The sequence below is a fragment of the Terrapene carolina genome, unplaced genomic scaffold (assembly GCF_002925995.2).
Source record: "Terrapene carolina triunguis isolate 2854851 unplaced genomic scaffold, T_m_triunguis-2.0 Scaffold62, whole genome shotgun sequence".
NCBI lineage: Eukaryota > Metazoa > Chordata > Testudines > Emydidae > Terrapene > Terrapene triunguis.
Window position 1 is genome coordinate 52,930,079 of NW_020664413.1, and position 19,406 is coordinate 52,949,484.

Sequence of the window (19,406 nt, forward strand, 5' to 3'; positions counted from 1 at the left end):
GAGCCCCTTCCTGCACCCCACATCCACTCCTGCACCCCACACTCCCTCCCGCACCCCAACCCTCTGCCCCAGCCCTTCATTCATGGCCCTGCATGCAATTTCCCCACCCAGATGTGGCCCTCGGGCCAAAAAGTCTGGCCACCCCTGCTTTACTAGGTACCAGAATGGGTGACCTATGCCTGTGCTTGCTCTTGGAATAATGTTCGTTATTCCTTCCTACCCCTTTCTGATTACTGTGTGGAACAGACCTAGACTGCTTTGCTGGACTCAATAGTTGAAGGGTTTGATATCTTTTATGAAGAATTAACCTAGAAGCTCAGAATAATGCTGCAGCTTACAGGATCAGTAGCAGATGAAGACTGTTCAGGCATGGTGGGATCTTTTTTCTCATGCTCTCAGGAGGCTCTCAATGAGAACTTCAGAAGAAAAAGCTTCATGTGGGCCTCTCACCAATTGCTGCCTTATGAAGGAGACACTTCCTTTTGTCTTTTTGGAACCTGGAGTCCCTGGAGTTTGCAAGACTTACCTTTGAGCAGGCTGTAAGGCATTCCCAAGTAGAGGAGAACCCTCTTGCTCCTGGTCTAGCATTCCCACAGTGGAATCATAGCTTCAGATGGGGGTCAAGGCCCTGGCATGCCTTTCTGACTCAAAGCCCCATGCCCTAGCAGAGCAAGGGTCTGCAGCTTACAGGTGCCGGGCCTAGCTCGCCTTCTGAAGCTCCTAAAAAGTTGCTTGCAGCATCTCTTGGATGTTGCTCAATGCTTACAGGGCTCCTCTGCTGCTTGGGGTGGCAGGCAGAGGGAGCCCGCTCAAGAAGTGCTGCGTCAGAGAAATCAAAGTGTTAGAGCCTTGGTGCTCAGGCGATTGCGCACATCAAGAGAGGGAGAGAAAAGCTATAAGATGAAACAAAGTTGCTCCAACATAAGAGCAAATAAAAATTAAAGTTACAAAACAAAGTGGTTGGGAGAAACGGAAGTGTTCATTTGTTCCACCACTGGAAGCAGAAATTCTGGTGCCAGAGTTGAAGAGTGGACTTAGTCCTTGATCCTTCCAGTAAACAACAATGGAGTACCTCTGTATTCCACACATGAGAGGCATTACCCATTTGTGATGAATAAGGAGAGAAGCCACCTCCCAGATGAGGAATCCTTGACAATGTGTGTCTATTGGAACCACATTGCCAGGAAGCCAGTGGCTTGCATACAGGCACAGGGCTTCCATACAGATGTATTATTGGACCCCTGGTTTTTCCTAAGAGGTCAATTCTTTCTTCACCCAACCCGCAAGAACAATTTGGAGGACATGGAGTTTTCCTTCCACATACCCCCTACTGTGGGTATTGTGGACCCTCAAAAAAAAGTGTCACTACCTTACTGCAAGTTTACAAGTACATCTGTTCTACCAAACACTTTCCTGTATAAGTATTGAATATGCTACAGCATTTGCTTACTTTGAAAACTGTTTTGATCAAAAATATCTAGCAAAATATTTAGTTACCTTCTCACATAAGTCACCCAAAGCTGCTGCCAAAACTCGATAGGCACATGTTTTTCCCCCGAATGGTTCTCCCACTATCATAAAACCATGACGCACAATCATCATTTCAAATATCTGTAAGATCTTCTCAGCAAACATGTCGGTCATTTGCAAATTCATAGCATCACAGTTCATTTTGATTGCTTCTAGTAAGTCATTGTAATCCGGTTTTGGCAGCTTCACCCCAGGAAACAAATCTGAAGTAATGCCCTGACAAAGAATGAATTACAATGTGTGTTTATCTTATCTTCATAGACATTCAGGATGCACTCCCTTTATCCTGTGACTCTAAATGGATAAATATGTACTTATACTCTTTGAGTATAAATCACAACACCTAGATACAGTAGTGTTAATTGCGCAATTCATTGCTAACAACTGAATGAGTAAAAATATTTGAATTATGTGAAGAAGTTGCAGTTCCAAAATATACATAACCAATGGTTTGATGTTCTAACTCATTACTACTATATATTTTATGCATTACACATCACATATTTAACAGTGTCAACAGAAAGGAAACTGGCTCTATGAGATCATATATTCCTCTCTGTTAAACTTTAGCTTTTATCAAAGCAGGCTTAAACTAGTTGGTATGATTTACAGTTTGAAGGTTGAGAAAGCAGTTATGGTTCTCTCTCAATACCTCATAGTAAGTGGAGAATTATTTAAACAATCATTTTAATGTAAAAGCAGAAATCCTACATTTTTACCTCTAGGCGCAGTACTGAAGCAAAACAAGAATGATGTTGAACATATCATCAGATACTGCAGGCAATAATTTCATTCCTACAATATCAACTTTGAAATCTTAGTGAAATTACATCCATAGAGAATCCAACCCATTATTTCAGAAATGACAATCTTCTTATGTTATACCCAGTCACAATTTAAAAACTCACTATTAATGATTTTAGAAAAGGAGCTATTGTGGCCTCTCTCTTTCACCATGTCCAAGAACACTGTTAGTCACTGATGTCAGGGTACCAACAAAGATATCATCCTGACCTGATAAATAATATAAATATACAGTAGCCTGTGCTACCAGCATCTGCTGTAGCAGATACCTGGTATCAGGGACTGACAGTGACCAGTTTTCCCTCCCCACTTGACCACAGCAGAAGCTTGGGGGAGAAGATGAAAGCTTTCCCACTTAAAGACAATCACATTCCCTACAAAGAGAACAATTTGAGATATCAAGCTTCCCCCAAGGTGAATAGCTCCTCTCCTTTGAAATGTACTTCCCCACATTCCCTCTCCATTAGTCATCTATCTCTTTGCTTGCTCTCCTGATCATCAGAACCAAATTGTTCTGCTTGCCTTCACATTGTATATTATAGTACCGTGCCATTGGATTTTATAATTTAGATAATTGAAGATTAAGAAAAAATATATATTCTCTGTGCCTCAGTTTACCAGTGTTGCCCCCAAATTCCTAAGAGATGGCTCTATCACCCTTTCATACCTCCATGAATTCCCTACCTGAAACCTTCCTGTCCTTTTAATTCATTCTAAAATAATACAAAAGTAAGTGTTATGGGCTAAAGTTTGAAAATGCACCTACAAAATGCAATTTATGCACCTACAAAATGGCACATACACCTATCACAAACAGATAAAATTATATTTGCATCTGTACTTTGTATAATTGCATACAAATATCCATGTCTGTGTGTGCACATCTCTCACTTTAGCTCCACACATTAGCTCAGATTCTCTTTTCCTCTTTTAGCCAGATGAGAATACCCACAACACAGGGGAGCTCTAAGATGGTCTAAAGCATTGTAGCCTGGGCTGCACCCACTGCCTCCCAATGCCGGTGTAGGGGCATGTCTAGTCACATCACAGATAGAGACAAACATGCTTGTGCGCTCCACTAATATTCATCTTGTGTGAGCCCATAGGGACCACAGACAGATTGCGTAAATTAGAACAGCCACTAGGACACAGGGGCACAATGGTTCCACCCTGAGAAGGTTACAGCTAACTTGCTGTGTCCCCCAACCTAGTCCTGCACCAAGATCCACTCAGGGCAGGAGAGAATCTGGGCCACTGAATCTATCTGACTCTTTTCTCTATTCATTACACTTAAAATCTTGGGTGAAACAATGAATTTCCTCATCTAAAAATGGGAATACTATTACTTACCTATCTCTCATGATTGTTTGTAAAGTGTTTTGAAATCCTTGAATAGAAGGCTATAATGTATTATAAGGCTATAATGTATTATTATGTTATCATTTTTAGTTGGAAAATTGTGTTGGCAATTTACATTAATCTAAACTATTAAAACCAGAAGCAGCATTTCCTAGAAAGAGGACTAAATGCATTGCCTGGGGGGAAACTGTTAAGACTAAATTTTAAATTGCTTATAGGTAAGATTAAAGTATTCCTTGGACCATTTGTTTGACATCCTTGCTTTATGCTAATTACATCAATGAGTATCTATAAAAATCTTATTGCATTACTAAAACTACTTTAGCTTCTTACCTCAAAAAGTGGTAAATCATGGGACAAAAACTTAGGCAGGTTTACGTCTATAATAGATCTTAGTAGCAAAATTTCTTCGTTCTCTGATGGATATTTCAGCTAAAAAAGAAATTACACTGATGCAAATATGTTCTTAATTTATTTTTATGGTTTCAGAAAATAGATGCTTGTTTTACAGCTTTGTATTTATTCATCACAGGTTTCAGGTCCACTGACAATACTATATGTTCCAGCTGTAGGTTTATAAACTTACATCCAGTCTTTACAACCTAACACTGATCTTATTGTTTGGGAACTGGCTGCCAGTCCACTTTCATATTAACATTCTGTTGAGAGGTGATGATATGAATTTGACTTTGACATTCTTTCTGTATTGCAAAATGCATTCTGGGCTATGTGCCAACTACCTCTAAAGATGGGTAACTTACCATACTGTCAGGTAAAGTTAAAGCATTCAATGCAGTGGACATTCTTATAAGCCTATACTTTAAAGAGCTCTATCAGGCTATAAAAAAAATCTAGAGTGAATATGTATGTAACTTCTCTTTTGAACCACGACATATTTATTTACTATTTTTTCTTGTGTATTAGGATATACAGGTAGCAGATTCAAAAAGGTAGGCATGTTACTGAATAAGTCTAAATATAAAGAGTCAGATTTACAAACATGGACACCTAAGTTATGCCTGCAAAATTTATGCATTCATGCACTGTACAAACCAAACTCACATTTGCACACAAAAAACCCGGTTACTAACATTCCATAACTGTTGTTCTTCGAGATGTGTTACTCATGTCCATTCTGCATTAGGTGTGTGCGCACTGTGTGCACTGCTGCTGGAGATTTTTCCCTCAGTGGTATCTGTCGGGCCAGCTCTAGCACCCTCTGGAGCCGCGCACTCATGCACTGGTAGAAGGGGTGCTGAGGGCCATGCACTCTCTCAGTTCCTTCTTGCCAGACAACTCTGACAGAGGGGGTAGAGGGTGGGTCATGGAATGGACACATCTCGAAGAACAACAGTAACAGAAGGTTAGTAACTGTTTTTTCTCCTTTGAGTGCTTGCTCGTGTCCATTCCACGTTAGGTGACTCACATGCAGTACCGCAGGAGGTGGGTTTGGAGTTCATGGACATGCTGACTCCAACACAGCTCTTCTGAATCTGGTGTTGTCTCGAGCCTGTTGGGTGATGGCGTAATGGGATGCAAAGGTATGCACCAATGACCAACTTGCGGCCCTGCAGATGTCTTGGATTGGCATTTGCATGAGGAACGCTGCTGAAGCGGCCTGAGCTCTCGTGGAGTGAGTGATTAGGATGGTTGGCGACAGAGCATTTGCCTGCTCGTAACAAGCTCGAATACAGGCGGTTATCCAGGACAAGATCCTCTAGGCTGACACCAGAAGCCCTTTCTGCTACTGTTACAAAGAGTTGTGTGGATTTGCAAAAGGGTTTAGTCCTCTCAATATAGAAGGCGAGAGCACGTCTGACATCCAAAGAATGAAGCCACTGCTCTTCAGAGTTCCTGTGAGGCTTCGGGAAGAAGACTGGGAGGAAAATAGCCTGGTTGCTATGGAACTGTGAAACCACCGTTGGCAAGAAGGCCAGGTGGGGGCATAGTTGGACCTTGTCCTTGAAGAATATTTTGTACAGTGGTTCTAACGTAAGGGCCCTGATTTCAGAGACTCTTCTGGCTGAGGTGAGCGCCACCACAAAGGCAATCTTCTAAGACAGAAGTAGGAAAGGGCATGATGCTAGCAGCTTGAACAGAGGGCTTGTGAAACTTGACAGGACCAGGTTTAAGTCCCATGGAGGGATCAGCTCATGAACCTGAGAACAGAGTCTCTCCAGACCCTTGAGACACCCATATTGAGAAGTGTTTCCATTTGGCCGGGTAGGTAGCCCTAGTGGACTGTTTCCTGCCACCTAGCAAGATCTGTTGAACTTGCTCTAAACAAGCCTGTTCCCCTGGGTTCAGCCATGTAACATCCATGCCATTAAGTGAACGGAGGCGAGGTTCGGGTGGAGCAACTGGCTGGGTCTTGTGAGATCAGGTCCAGATTGATCGGGAGCAGAATGGGGGATACTACTGATAGACCCAGTAGCACGCTAAATCAGTGTTTACGTGGCCACGCTAGGGCTATAAGAATAACTCTCACCTTGTCCCACTTAATTTTCAGGACCTTGTGAAACAGAGGGACTGGGGGGAAAACATAGAGCAGGGGCCGTGATGGCACTTCCTGTTCTGCTTGGTGGCAACCCTTAGGTGGCACGTAGGGATTCCCTTCTGACTCCAACAAGGAATCCTCCCTTGCTGACCACGGTGGAAGAATACCCCTCTCTGCCTCCCTATGGTATCAAGGATCCAGGAGGCATGACAACAATGGGATCAGAGCCAGTTTACTCTAGAAGGTGCCAGTGGGTCTGGTGCCAGGAAAGAACTCCCTGCTCCTTCCTTTTTCTGTCACTGGAGCCAGCAGCTGTCCCATCAGATTCGGGGAGACCAGGAGTGACAGTAAGTCCCTGGCCAATGCGAAGGCCTCTGGGGTTGAAGGGACAGTCAAGCCGCTGGTACCATGGTGGCTTCCAGGTGTCAGCGGAGGGTCCTGCACCGAACTCATGCTCTGGGTGGAGTCAACAGTGCCACCATGAGACCGGGGGTGGTGGACTGGCCCAGCGTGGGTCGCACTGTGCTGCCTTTCCCATACTTGTCCTTTTGCTGTACCATCGAGCGCCCTCTATCTGTGCACTACTTCTTGTGCTTTTTCCATGGCATAGGAGATGGTGAATGGTGCCGGGAAGAGTGCAGTGCCAGAGGAGCACTTCACACCAAAGCTGAAGTGCTCAGTGCAGAATCGGAGTGGCTTTGCTCTGAGGCTAGTCTGAGAGCGGCCTCCATTAGGATAGCCTCGAGCCATCACTCTCTATCTAAAGTCCTTATGACAGATCTGGCACTTGTCCCTCACGTGAGTTTCTCTCAAGCACTTCAAGCAACTGGAGTGTGGGTCACTCACAGGCATAGGTTTGCCACAGAAGGCACAAGGTTTGGAGCCGGGGACTGGGGCATACCTGGCCCCTGGGGTGAAGAGAGTCCTTCAACGATAGGGACTAACTATATACAATAACCATTTACACTACAACTAACTACAATATCTATATATACTAAAACTATGTTTAAAACAAAAGCTAAGAAACAGAGTCCAAAAATCACTGGGAAGAAGCCTGGCCAAAGCAAGAGGGGTTCTTCCAGCAACTACCACAGGCAGTAAGAAGGAACTGAGAGAATGCGAGACCGGGGACATTCCTTATAATGGCGTATGAGCATGCGGCTCTACAGGGCGCTTGAGCCAGCACGACAGATAGCACTCAGGGAAAAATCTCCTGCAACAGTGCATGCAGCACACACACGCCTCATGTGGAATGGAGATAAGCAAGCACTCAAAGAAGAACAAAACGCTACACTGCACACACAGCTCTCCTCATGGAATGAGAATGAGAGCGAGATCAAACCCACATGTGGTAGATGTTAGTCACATTGCTTAATGCGCTACTGGAAGGTGCTCAGATACTATGGCAAGGTGGGCAGGATAAGAACCTACATAGCATTGAATAGAATAGAATAAAGCCTCACTCCGCAATACCTCACCAAGTCAGTGTAAGATTGGTGAGAGTCTCCTGCATGAACAGGAAGTAAAAGAACCAGTCAAAAGTGGACTGAGCTAGTACACCTTGAATTGCTGTCATGGGACAAGTTCATTGTGCATGGACAAAGGTCCATGAAATTTGCAAGGATAGCAGCTAGCATAGCCATAGACAAAGCCTGACTATAGTTACACATTTGGCTTTCAATCAATATGTAATTCCCATTAGTTATGAGAGCTGTACATGCACATCAAAAAGTGATTAATCCCTGGAATGATCACAGCAAGTTAAATTGTGCCCTGTAATATATGCTCTCACCCCTAAATTTTCAGAGTCACACAGCATTTTAGCTATTTATATGATTGATATTAACAGGACTCATATGCATAAAACCCTAAATATCTATTTGAAAATGTACGGAACAGTGTTAACAAATTCTTCTGCTACGAACATGAAACAAACTTTTCTGATTAAAATACTGGATACCAAAGAAAATGCAAGAAATCTTTTACCTTCAAGTTACCAGCTGCAGTAAGCACTGACTTTACAGCTCTCATTCCATAATCGTAATGATGCTGGGAAGACAATTGCTCTGAACATAGACGATATGTAGCTACAATTTTCACTGACAGAGGTCGAGCAGTAACAAAACCACAGGAATACAAGACAATTTCTGCAATCATGGCATAATCAGGAACCATCATAGCTACTGTTCTAAAGAGAGCCTATTAAATAAACATTAAAAATCACATCAGCCATAGTGACATACAATACCGCAATACTTTGTACAACTTATTTTACATATACATAAAATTATGTAATTTTTCATTATACTGGCATCCAATTAAATTCCAGTATCAATAAGTCAATGACTATACTATATTTTTTATTACTTTCCATAAATATTTATAGATACCTAATGTCAGAGTGAAAATTCATTTTTGTTAGTTTTTTTTATTCAACATAAACCAGAAAAACACACAAAATACCACAAAGCTGCAGAAGGAATGACTGAAATCTCGGTGCAAGTGGCTTAATAAGCTCTGAAGGAGCTGCTGCCAGGACTGTTGCTGATACCATAGTTTGGCTGTAGCCTGGGCTTACTGATGATATTGCTGTTTCTTCCTAAATAGCATCAAGACTTGTTGATATAGCACGAACTTACTGCTGTTTTTGCTGTTCTACCAGCCATTTCAGGACATCTTTCATTTTCCATTTCTGTACAGAGGGTCGTTTTTTTACATCCCATCCTAATACCACATGTAACCATATGAAGTTCCTATCCTGCTTTGAAAAGAATCTGCAAACACTGCATATAACAGTAACTCGAATTACATTAACAAAACATAAGCCTCAGCTTTCTCCCCCGAGAAAGTTCCTAGGGTTCCTGTAGGAATTGCTCTGATCCTCAGAGAGACACTCCAACTCCTCTTGTATTAACCTATATATCACCTGGTTGCGTGCTAACACCAGATTTTAAGATGGCTCAAAAGAGGAGTTCCACATTCCTACATAGCTTTTAGAATGTGACATCATGTTACAATGACATTATTAATGATCATTATTAATGACATTATTAATGATCTGGATGATGGGATTAATTGCACCCTCAGCAAATTCGCAGATGACACTAAGCTGGGGGGAGAGGTAGATATGCTGGAGGGTAGGGATAGGATACAGAGGGACCTAGACAAATTGGAGGATTGGGCCAAAAGAAATCTGATGAGGTTCAACAAGGACAAGTGCAGAGTCCTGCACTTAGGAAAGAAGAATCCCATGCACTGCTACAGGCTGGGGACTGACTGGCTAAGCAACAGTTCTGCAGAAAAGGACCTGGGGATTACAGTGGACGAGAAGCTGGATATAAATCAGCAGTGTGCCCTTGTTGCAAGAAGACCAACAGCATATTGGGCTGTATTAGTAGGAGCATTGCCAGCAGATCGGGGGAAGTGATTATTCGGCACTGGTGAGGCCACACCTAGAGTATTGCATCCAGTTTTGGTCCCCCCAATGCAGAGGGGATGTGAACAAATTGGAGAAAGTCCAGAGGAGGGCAACGAAAATTATTAGGGGGCTGGGGCACATGACTTACGAGAAGATGCTGAGGGAACTGTGGTTATTTAGTCTGCGGAAGAGAACAGTAAGGGGGGATTTGATAGCAGACTTCAACTACCTGAAGGGGGGTTCCAAAGAAGATGGAGGTAGGCTGTTCTCAGTGGTGGTAGATGATAGAACAAGAAGCAATGGTCTCAAGTTGCAGTGGGAGAGGTCTAGATTAGTTGTGCATCCATATTCAAAGTAAGAATATGTCTGTTTATGTTTAGAAATCAAGTTATTTGAAAAATAGTAAACAGTACAATTAATTCTGATTCTTAACCTGATATTAAAGAAAGACAGAAACTGGTTTGCAATTTCTCACATCAAACACTCTGGCTTCCTGTACAGCAAATCAAGTCACCTTTCAACAAGTAACAATCACCAGCAATAATCAATTAAAAACCCATTATTTACAAATATTGTTCACAACTTATGAGATGTGAAGTGTTCCTCTTACTTTCTGAACTTTCAGCATTCTGGGCTGAGGAAAATATGCAGCAATTTCCTTTAAATATTCTGTTTCTTATTCAAAAGCGCTGTTAACACAGCAAGTTGTAAAATTTATGACAAACCGTCATTGCAGTAGAAAACGCCAATTCAGTAAAAGAAAATGTTTCACTAAATATATAAGAAATTCAACAAAACTTTTGTCAAAACACAGGCAGGTCTCTCCACCTCCCACCCTAGCCACCTGCTCCTAGGGATGAAGAGGCACAGTGCTGGGCACTCTGCCTCCCCACCTGCCCCTTGTTCTGGCCATGGAGAGGCTCAGCACCAGGGCAGTCTGCCTCCTGACCTCCCATCTTGTTCCCAGCCATGGAGAGACACAATGCCAGGAGCTCTACTTCCCTGCCTCCCAACTTCTTCTGGGGGATGGGCAGCACCCCTCTCTACATCCCTGGAGCTGGGGATTAATTTCACAAGTGAAATTAATACCGTCCTAGAGGGCAGCTGGGAAGCGGAAAAATTCCATTTTGGCTCTCCTGAAGCAGAATATTCTTGAAATCCTTTTCCATTGAAATTTCATGATTTTGATGTTTTATTGTGCTTCGAGACAAAACTTTTTTTCTCAAAAACACAAAAATATTTATGAAAATGGATCCCCCATTTTCTGCCAACTGTACGTGTTAGATCCTTCTCTTAAAACTACCTCTTGACATTGACAATTTTTCTAATTATTGCACTGTCTTCAGGCTAATTTTTCTTTTTTGTTCCTCTTCATGGGAGGAGATAATAATTATTGGTTTGAATATTGAGTTTAGAGCAGTAGAGGTTGATTTGATTAAATATTCTCAGTAATGTATGTATTTGATGAGAGCATTATTTCTTCTGTATTAACTTCAAAAATTAATAAAACTGAAAGTGTAATAGTTATTCTAACTATTTTCTACAGTACCTTAAGATTATCTGGAAGCTCTGAACGCCCAGCATAACCTGGATTCATGGTTATAAAGACAGCACATGTGGGGTTCAGTTTCAGTTCAGTTCCTTCAAATATTAGTAAGTCAGACCCTGAATTGATACCTATGGACAAATGAAAATTAATGTAATTGTAGTTACTAGTCAAATACAACTTTTTCTTACTCTTTATTTTATTCATATTTAGCATAGAAGATGTGACTAAAGCAATAGATTACCTCTTTGGATAGTAAGAATTTGTTGAGCAACAACAGAAAGTACTTCCAAATCAATTCTGTTAAATTCATCAAAGCAAGCCCAGGCTCCACAAGATAACAAACCCTGGAAGGATATAACAGACAAACTATTCATTCATATTCATTACTTATTTTCATTGTAACAGTGATAAGTGAATAATGAATAATGAAAAATATGTATTTACATTTAATATACAAAAGATTACTACACACAAGCTTTGGGCATGTTAACAACTAACCAAACTCACAATTCATATCAGAACATTTCCCAGAAGCATTACACTGTAAAATATATTAATTTGTCAGCCAATAAATCAAAACAACAAAATAAAATAATATCCCAATTTAACCCAACCACCTATCAAATAGATGGATATCATGAAGGTTAGCACATTTTGACTATTTCGGACAAGGAAGCAAGTTTCAGCTCCAATGGGCCTATATGGACAACAATATGTGTGCAGCCCCCTCTTATTTCTAACAAGAGAGCTTCAGAGCTAATGCCTCCACTGACTCCAGCTGGCACCATGGCATGGAGAGAGAGGTATTCTCTCAATCAAAGAGGTCCCATTCCCCCTGGCCATTCAGGGCTTTGTAGGTCAAAAAAACCCAAACACCCTAAACTACACCTGGAGACCAATCAGCTGCTAATGCAGGTCCCAGAATACCAGTGGAATGTGGTCCAGATGACATACTTCATATAATAAGAGGGATGTGGCATTCTGCACCAGCTTCAGTCTGCAGTCGATTTGAGTGCATTGCAATAATCTAATCTTGAGATGACTAAGAAGTGGATAACAGTAGCAAGGATCCAAAAGAAAAAGTAATTAATTTTGGATGACATTCACACACTCTCTCATAAAGCCTGAGTAAAATGGACAAATCAAGAAACTCTACAAGGCTGAAATTCATCTAAACGCCCACAGTCAGTGGGTGGGCGACAGTGCACTTCTCCTTGGCAACTATTACTTTTCCCAAGCAGGAGTAACCATCACCATCCCTTTACATACCTATGCAGGGTGCTAAGCTAGGGAATATGTGTAACTGGATTAATTTGCCCTTTCCCCCATGATCCATTCTTTACTGACCTATTTGGAACCAAGACAGAAACCCCTTCCAGGTATGCAATATCTTCCAAAGATGCTACTGCAGGGGTTCTGCAGCACATGCTGTGGTAAATTTCACTCTCCATGAATATTTTTCTGTAATTTAATATGTTTTACTTTTCACATTTTGAACACAGCATTTTGTTTTCCCATTATGGATAGATTATTCTATTCAAGCACCAGTGTTTCAGACAAATTTGGATGAACTTTGGAAACCCCAGGTTTCTTATATTTATAGATTTATTTATATAGCCCTAGTATAGGTAGGGCTCTGATATTTTCACTATAGTGTCATGGAAACCTGTTTAGAGCAGATTTTCATTATACAAATTAGAACAGCAGAGCTCTGTCTACCTTAGCAGCTTAATGTGGTTTCAGTAATGAATGTACTGATTTTTATAGTTTAGATGCATTCCTAAACTTCCAGTGTTAATACCACACCCCTGTCAGTGGTATTTGAGTTCTGAACATTACAGTACTTTCCAGTATCGTTACTTTCCCTTTGTCTCTGTAGTCCCTGTGCTATATGATTAACATTTGCTATAAAAGCTGTATCTTTCTCCATCAAAGAAATAGGATAAAAATGTCAGTAGTTCAAACCCCTTCTAGGACATAAAATTTAGGCTTGTTTAAAAAAAGAGGCTGTAAATGTGGAATCTGTTTGCAAATATGGCCAAAACAGTGTTTCACAAGAAAAATGATGTATCTGCCATCAGAAAATAAAATGCTTATCTTTACAAATGCTAACAAGTATGATGTTTTATACAGAATATTGTGTACTGAAGGGAATTTTCCCAGCTATTTACTAAATCTGGTTTTCTTAAAAGGGTAACTGGTAGCCTTCTGATTGTATTACAAAAAGTTATTGAGCCAGTCCTCAAATCCTTTGTAACTTAAGTGAGAGTTTTGACTAGGTGAAGATTACAGAATTTGTCTCATTATTTATACTTAAAAGATGGAAGCAGACATGAACAATTTTATCTCCATGATATATGTAATATACATGATATAAAAATACAAAAGTTTACTGGTTTGAATACAGCTTTTCACCTGAAAAGCTTTCATTTTTACTGGACAATTATTAGTGTTTAGAACATCCCTAATTTTGTGTCTATCGTGTTTATTACCACGTAGCTAATAAAATTGTTCTTAGTAAAATGCAACCTATGCTTCCTACTAAAAAATAAATAAAATCACTGTGGTATTTTTTATTTTTAAAACAAAACTCTAAAATATAATTTAAACATTTTGGCTGAATTACCTATTGAATTTTACATCATTTTAGCAGTGTCAAGAGGCTTTAAAGTGAGATAAATTACATATACACCCTCTTCACATAATAAAAAGATCTTGGAGTCACTTGATGACATTAATAGGCAGCAGATGAAAAACAAACAAAAGGAAGTACTTCTCCACACATAGTCAACAATTCATTGCTGTGAGATGTTGTGACGGCCAAAAATATAACTGGGTTAAAAAAAAGAATTAGTTAAGTTTATGGAAGATAGGTCCACCAATGGCTATTAGTCAATGTGTCAGGGATGCAACCCCATTCTCCAGGTGCCCCTAAACCTCTCACTGCCAGAATCTGGGACTGGATGACAGGAGGCTGATCACTCAAAAAACCTCTGGCACTGGCCACTGTCAGAAGACAAGATACTGGGTTAGATGGGCCATGGTCTAGCCCAGTATGACCAACTCTATATTCTATGCTATTTCACATGCCAGAGTGAAATAAAGAGGCCTTAGTGTAAATGAAAATATGGCCCTCAAGATTAATCCAAACCTTAAAGAATTTTCCTAACGCAAGGTAATCCAATCCATCAGAACAATTGAAAACCACACATTGCTTCGCTACAGCCTTTGCTAAGTCTTTCGTAGTTTCAGTTTTTCCAGTTCCAGCAGGACCTTCAGGGGCACCTCCTAGATGAAGGTGAAGTGCTCCAAACAGGGTTCTGAAATTAAAAAAAAAAAAGTTGATAAAAGTGTGCCATTTTCGATACTATCATTGGTAACACATGTCATTTTTCCTGCTATTCCAGTATTTACAGGAAACTTTAAAAACTGGTGTTCAATGTCTATATATCCATATCCAACAAATTCTACAAGATTTCCTACAGTACCGACAGTTGGAGTCACCAACATTACAGTCATACATGAAGCAATTTACCCAGAGTCCAAAATACTACTTATTTCTAGTCACTTTCCAAAATATCAAAAATGGGGCTACAGACAGAAAAGTGGTGTAATAAATGACACCAATGGATTACAATATTGATTTAATCTCAAATTTGTTCAGTTTACAATTTAAAAAATGATTTCAAACTAGTGGCATTTTAAACTAAACTGGGGTCTGAAAAAATAGCTGCATCACCTATAAAAAAGTGCCTCCGTCAAAATTTAGCACATACCGGTAATTTTATTTTTCATTTATGAGGCAGAATAGCATCTAACACACTCTACCTTAGCAGGTGTTAGCTCTGAAATACTTACAGTAGTAAAAACATTTTTTGTTCAGTAAAATCCCTATCTAAGTACTTATATGGCCCTCATCACAGTGGTATCACTGGTATCAGAGCACCTATGTCCAAGCAGAAATGACCTCAAGCCATAAAGGAAACATGTTAAATGAGAAACTGCCATTTTTATAGTTACTTTTGTGAGCACATCTGTTCTTTAAAACAGGAATCTATAGATAATTAAGTTTTCTCAAAATGTCAATTATATCACAATAAAATATTAACACATACCCTAATCTAATTAATAAACAAAGAGCATACCATATCATCATGCCTAAAAGAACAATAGAATAATAAGTAATAACAAAAGTAATAAAGTAGAATCATCCATTTCATGTTGGCAGACATCTATTCTGAGGACTCAATTAAATTATTTCAGTAACATAAATTCATGTTTCTAACACATTCACTAATTTGTGGTTTTACCTGTAGCATCTGTCTGTAAGTGGAGTGATAACCAATCTTGGGGTATTGCCAAGATACTCATATCCATATTGCAAACCAGCATTGATCATCTTTGTTTGTAGATGTCCTTCCTATGGGAACAAAATATATATTTTATATAATACAGGAAACTAAAATAAATAAAACTAATCAGGATTATTCTTTAAACGTGCAGCTTGGCATGCTGCTATTAGAAACAACTACTGAGCAGATCACATGGCTTATGGTATATAAATGAAATGAGTAGGCTTTCATCTCTTGATCCTCTAAGCAAAAATCTCTTCGGGGCAGTGATTTTCTCTTATTTCTTTACACAGCACATGGCATCATGGAGGCCTGATACTGACTGGGGCATCTAGGTACTACAATAACACTAATTAATGAATTTAAAGACAGACAGTAGTGTGACACTTTCAGGGTTAACTAGAAATAGAGGATGAATCACCACCTCCTGTTTACAGCATGAGGAAGCCTTGTCTGTACCCACCAGGGAAAACATGTCCAAAACTTCCAACTGCTGGCAACACAAGCACTGCCACTCCAGGTTTTGCAAGCCCCGTTCTTTCCCGCTGCAGGCTAGCAATTTCCACACCCCAGCCCTTAGGCTCCCTAAGTAAGTCCTTAGGTCAGAACAGAGACAACTTGTGGCTAAATCTATGGAGATAGTTAGCCACCAGAGCTCTACTCTGGCCCTGAGGCACAGGCCACTCCAACCTGTCTGCACATTCCACTTTGTTGCACTTGAATGCCCAGGTCCACAACTTCTGGACATCCACAATGCACACAGATTTGCTGCCTCCATGGAATCTGTGCCCCCCAGTTCACCAGTCTCATTAGTTCAGCACTCTCCTTAACACACAGCACTTAGTCATGTATATAGAAGAACCAAACGGAAGTTTATCTGACAAAGCTTAAAATAAAGATTCAAACAGAAGCAAATATAAGGATTGGAAATATATGGTTACAGATTAAAGGAAAACATACACCACAGTCTAGAGCCTATACTTATTAACAAGTTTCTTTCCTGTCTAATAAGGTATTTCTCACCCAATGGTCCCTATAAAGCTTGTCCCATCAAGAGAGCTGGGATCCACTTTTCATGAGACACACACACTGGCACTGTTGCCTCCATAATGGATGCCATCTTGTGCCCTCCTTTCTCCTAGTATACAGTTCCATACCTTTTGTCTTTTTTCATAACCATGGCATTTTGTTAACTTTAGTTCACCCCGATGGTCCCCCTATTCAAGATCTTTTGCTTGGGCTCTTTTGTGATTTGTAAAGGCCCAAGCCACCATTTTGTCCAGATTGCCAACATTTGGCTAGGCTGGGTCAAAAGATGTCAATTTTTCTCATGCTTGATTGCATTAGTACTGAAATCCATGCCAGCTCAAGTGACCAGTTTCACTTCCAGCAGCTTTGGAACATAATATTCTACATGTGATATAACTCAAAATATTTTACATACCTACATCCTACAATAACCATGACAACCAGCAAGTTCTTAGCTTTCAGCAGAGACTGCACATGTCCCTCTTCGCAAAATATTGTGAAGATGGCAATCAGAAGAGAACATGCCCACCTGGGCATGTCTAATCATGTCCCTGGGTACAGACTTCTAATTGTGTACCCCACTCTGTTGCCAACATGGGTCAACAGGGGCATAAGTGGTTCTCAAAATGTTAGCTAAGGAGCAGATCTATGTAGTTCCCAGAGATATTTTGATCACAATTGTGTTGTATCTGTCAGATTTCATGCAATAAGGTTTCTTGCAGTTGTTCAGGGTTCTCAGAATGTTAAGTAGTTTTTCAATTAACTAAACTCAAAACCAGCCTTTCTCTGCACCCTGTTTCACTTATGTCTCTGTTGGATGTTTCTTTGGAATATATTCAACAGTGACCAACTTATGGAGAATGGAGGGTAGCAAACACAAAAAATAAAACATGCCTGGGAGAAATTACATCTATGAGAGCCATTGGCAATGGGTGAGATTCAGTATCAATAAATGTAAAGTCTCACATCTAGAGAGAAAAAATAAATAGTACAGATACAAAATATGGAGATGTAAAACTTCACTAAAATAAACTATTTCAATATTACCTTGATATTACTTATTCATAAAACCAAACAATGTAGCTACCAAAGTGTAGGGTCATGTCTAGGAGGTGAACCCATAAGATCTATCTGCAATTACATGCCACAGTATGAAAATGTTTGAGAACTGTTCTAGGACAATAGCTCAAATATGACTCACGTCACGTGAGTAGTGGTAACTGATAGATATTAAATGACCTACACAAAAATAAGATGCAGCCAGATTTTTGTTCTATTATATACAAATTTCTCTAATTAAAAATGAAACAATAAATGTTAGCAATGCACATGATTTTATCATTCCAACAGTGGAAAAAGCATTAGTACCATTGACCTATATGTCAGACTTCTATAAGTCCTTATAGCATAACTGCCAGCCATATAATGCTCTGAGGTCATGCTAAAGGAAAAAAATGTTAGCTTGCTAAACTTATCAGAAAAGATGTAGTAATCTTTGGAATATTTTTGCAAGAATTGTTAAGCAAGAAATAAATATTTTTAGCAAGGTACTAGCCACATAACTAAATAGGAGCTTGAGCTAAAACAGATATTATGCAGCTGGAAATGTATGAAATGTAACAGAAAACTAGGAAAGATACTACAAAAGATATGTCTGTATGTGAAAAAGAGGAAATAATGAGAATGAAACGTTAAACAACTTAGGTATAGAAGTGCCAAGTTGTAAGCAAATAAGCGACCTGACAGCACTATACCTGACTGTCATCTGCTACAAGGATTGGTTCAACAGACTTTGGTAACGTATACCTCCTTTCTGTTATGCACTGACTAATCATCACCTAAAAAACTTGATCAAAATGAGTTAACTGAGATCTCTTTAGTTATGAAATAATTCAAAGTCATGAAACGTATCGATCATTATTGACTATTAATTTGTAACAGTACAGTGCATTTGTAAATCTTATTGCAGCTCAAAACAGTCCATGTTTAGATACAAGACCAACTGGCATTTCGAAAAATACTTTAGCACATCTTCTGGACAAGGCCAGTATAGTGATTCTAGTCTTCTGGTAACAACTGTTCCCAACAGACTTCTCTAATTACTGCTACAAGCTGCTCTTTATATTGGAACATCTCCTCCTGATGAATGTAATGTTTAAAAACATGGTCTCTGAGACAAATATTTAGACCTTTGCCAAGAAGTGTAATGCATTCTCATAACACAGAAATCTTGATAAGTCAGACTAAAGCTCTTAACTCAAAACCTAAGATCACTACGAAAAAGTTCTCTACCTAGCCATCAGTGTCAGGGAATCAAACTGTACTCTTAGACCAAATTAGTTTTTATCTGTAAACCTGCAGATTCAGCAAGTGCACTGACAGTCGACAGTGATGGAAAAAAGTAATTTTAATTAAAATCATATATTTATGGCTATTGGCCATTTTATCTTGCAATCGGCAGAATGATTGGATAGATATATTTTGTCATCAGCAAAAATTCTCATATTAGTGTTACTATTACCTGTGTCAGCAAGCAAGCACAAATTGAAAAGCTGTGAACAAAAATTCTCTTCTAATAGGATTCAGTGACATTACTTACCTCCCAGTAGTACCTAAGCTGACTTAACCATTCAAAGTCACTTTCATCACTGACTTTCTTGCTTACTAGAGATGCAAGAACATCCCTAGCATGAACATCCAGCACAACAAGTGCTCCAAGAGTCACTCGATTCTGCTTAGACAGCTTTCCTCGCACCAAGGTAACAATGTCATCAATCTGTCTAGTATTCTGTTCCAGATAATCCTCGAGTGCCTGAGAGAATTAAAAAATGGATTACATTGTTAATCTAAGGAACTACCACAAATTCT

The 19,406-nt window shown here is 39.8% G+C and overlaps 1 protein-coding gene across 1 annotated transcript in view; it reads right to left on the reverse strand.

The window, feature by feature from the left end:
* The window catches only part of DNAH7 (dynein axonemal heavy chain 7), a 234,795-nt gene that overhangs the window by 125,887 nt on the left and 89,502 nt on the right, over positions 1–19,406 (reverse strand). The window contains exons 22-29 of the mRNA XM_029910522.1: positions 19,138–19,350; positions 15,468–15,577; positions 14,309–14,477; positions 11,399–11,501; positions 11,158–11,285; positions 8,177–8,389; positions 4,027–4,125; positions 1,498–1,746 (exon numbers count right to left, since the gene is read on the reverse strand). Of these exons, the coding sequence (XP_029766382.1) occupies positions 1,498–1,746; positions 4,027–4,125; positions 8,177–8,389; positions 11,158–11,285; positions 11,399–11,501; positions 14,309–14,477; positions 15,468–15,577; positions 19,138–19,350 (1,284 nt within the window). The remainder of the gene's footprint in view (positions 1–1,497; positions 1,747–4,026; positions 4,126–8,176; positions 8,390–11,157; positions 11,286–11,398; positions 11,502–14,308; positions 14,478–15,467; positions 15,578–19,137; positions 19,351–19,406) is intronic.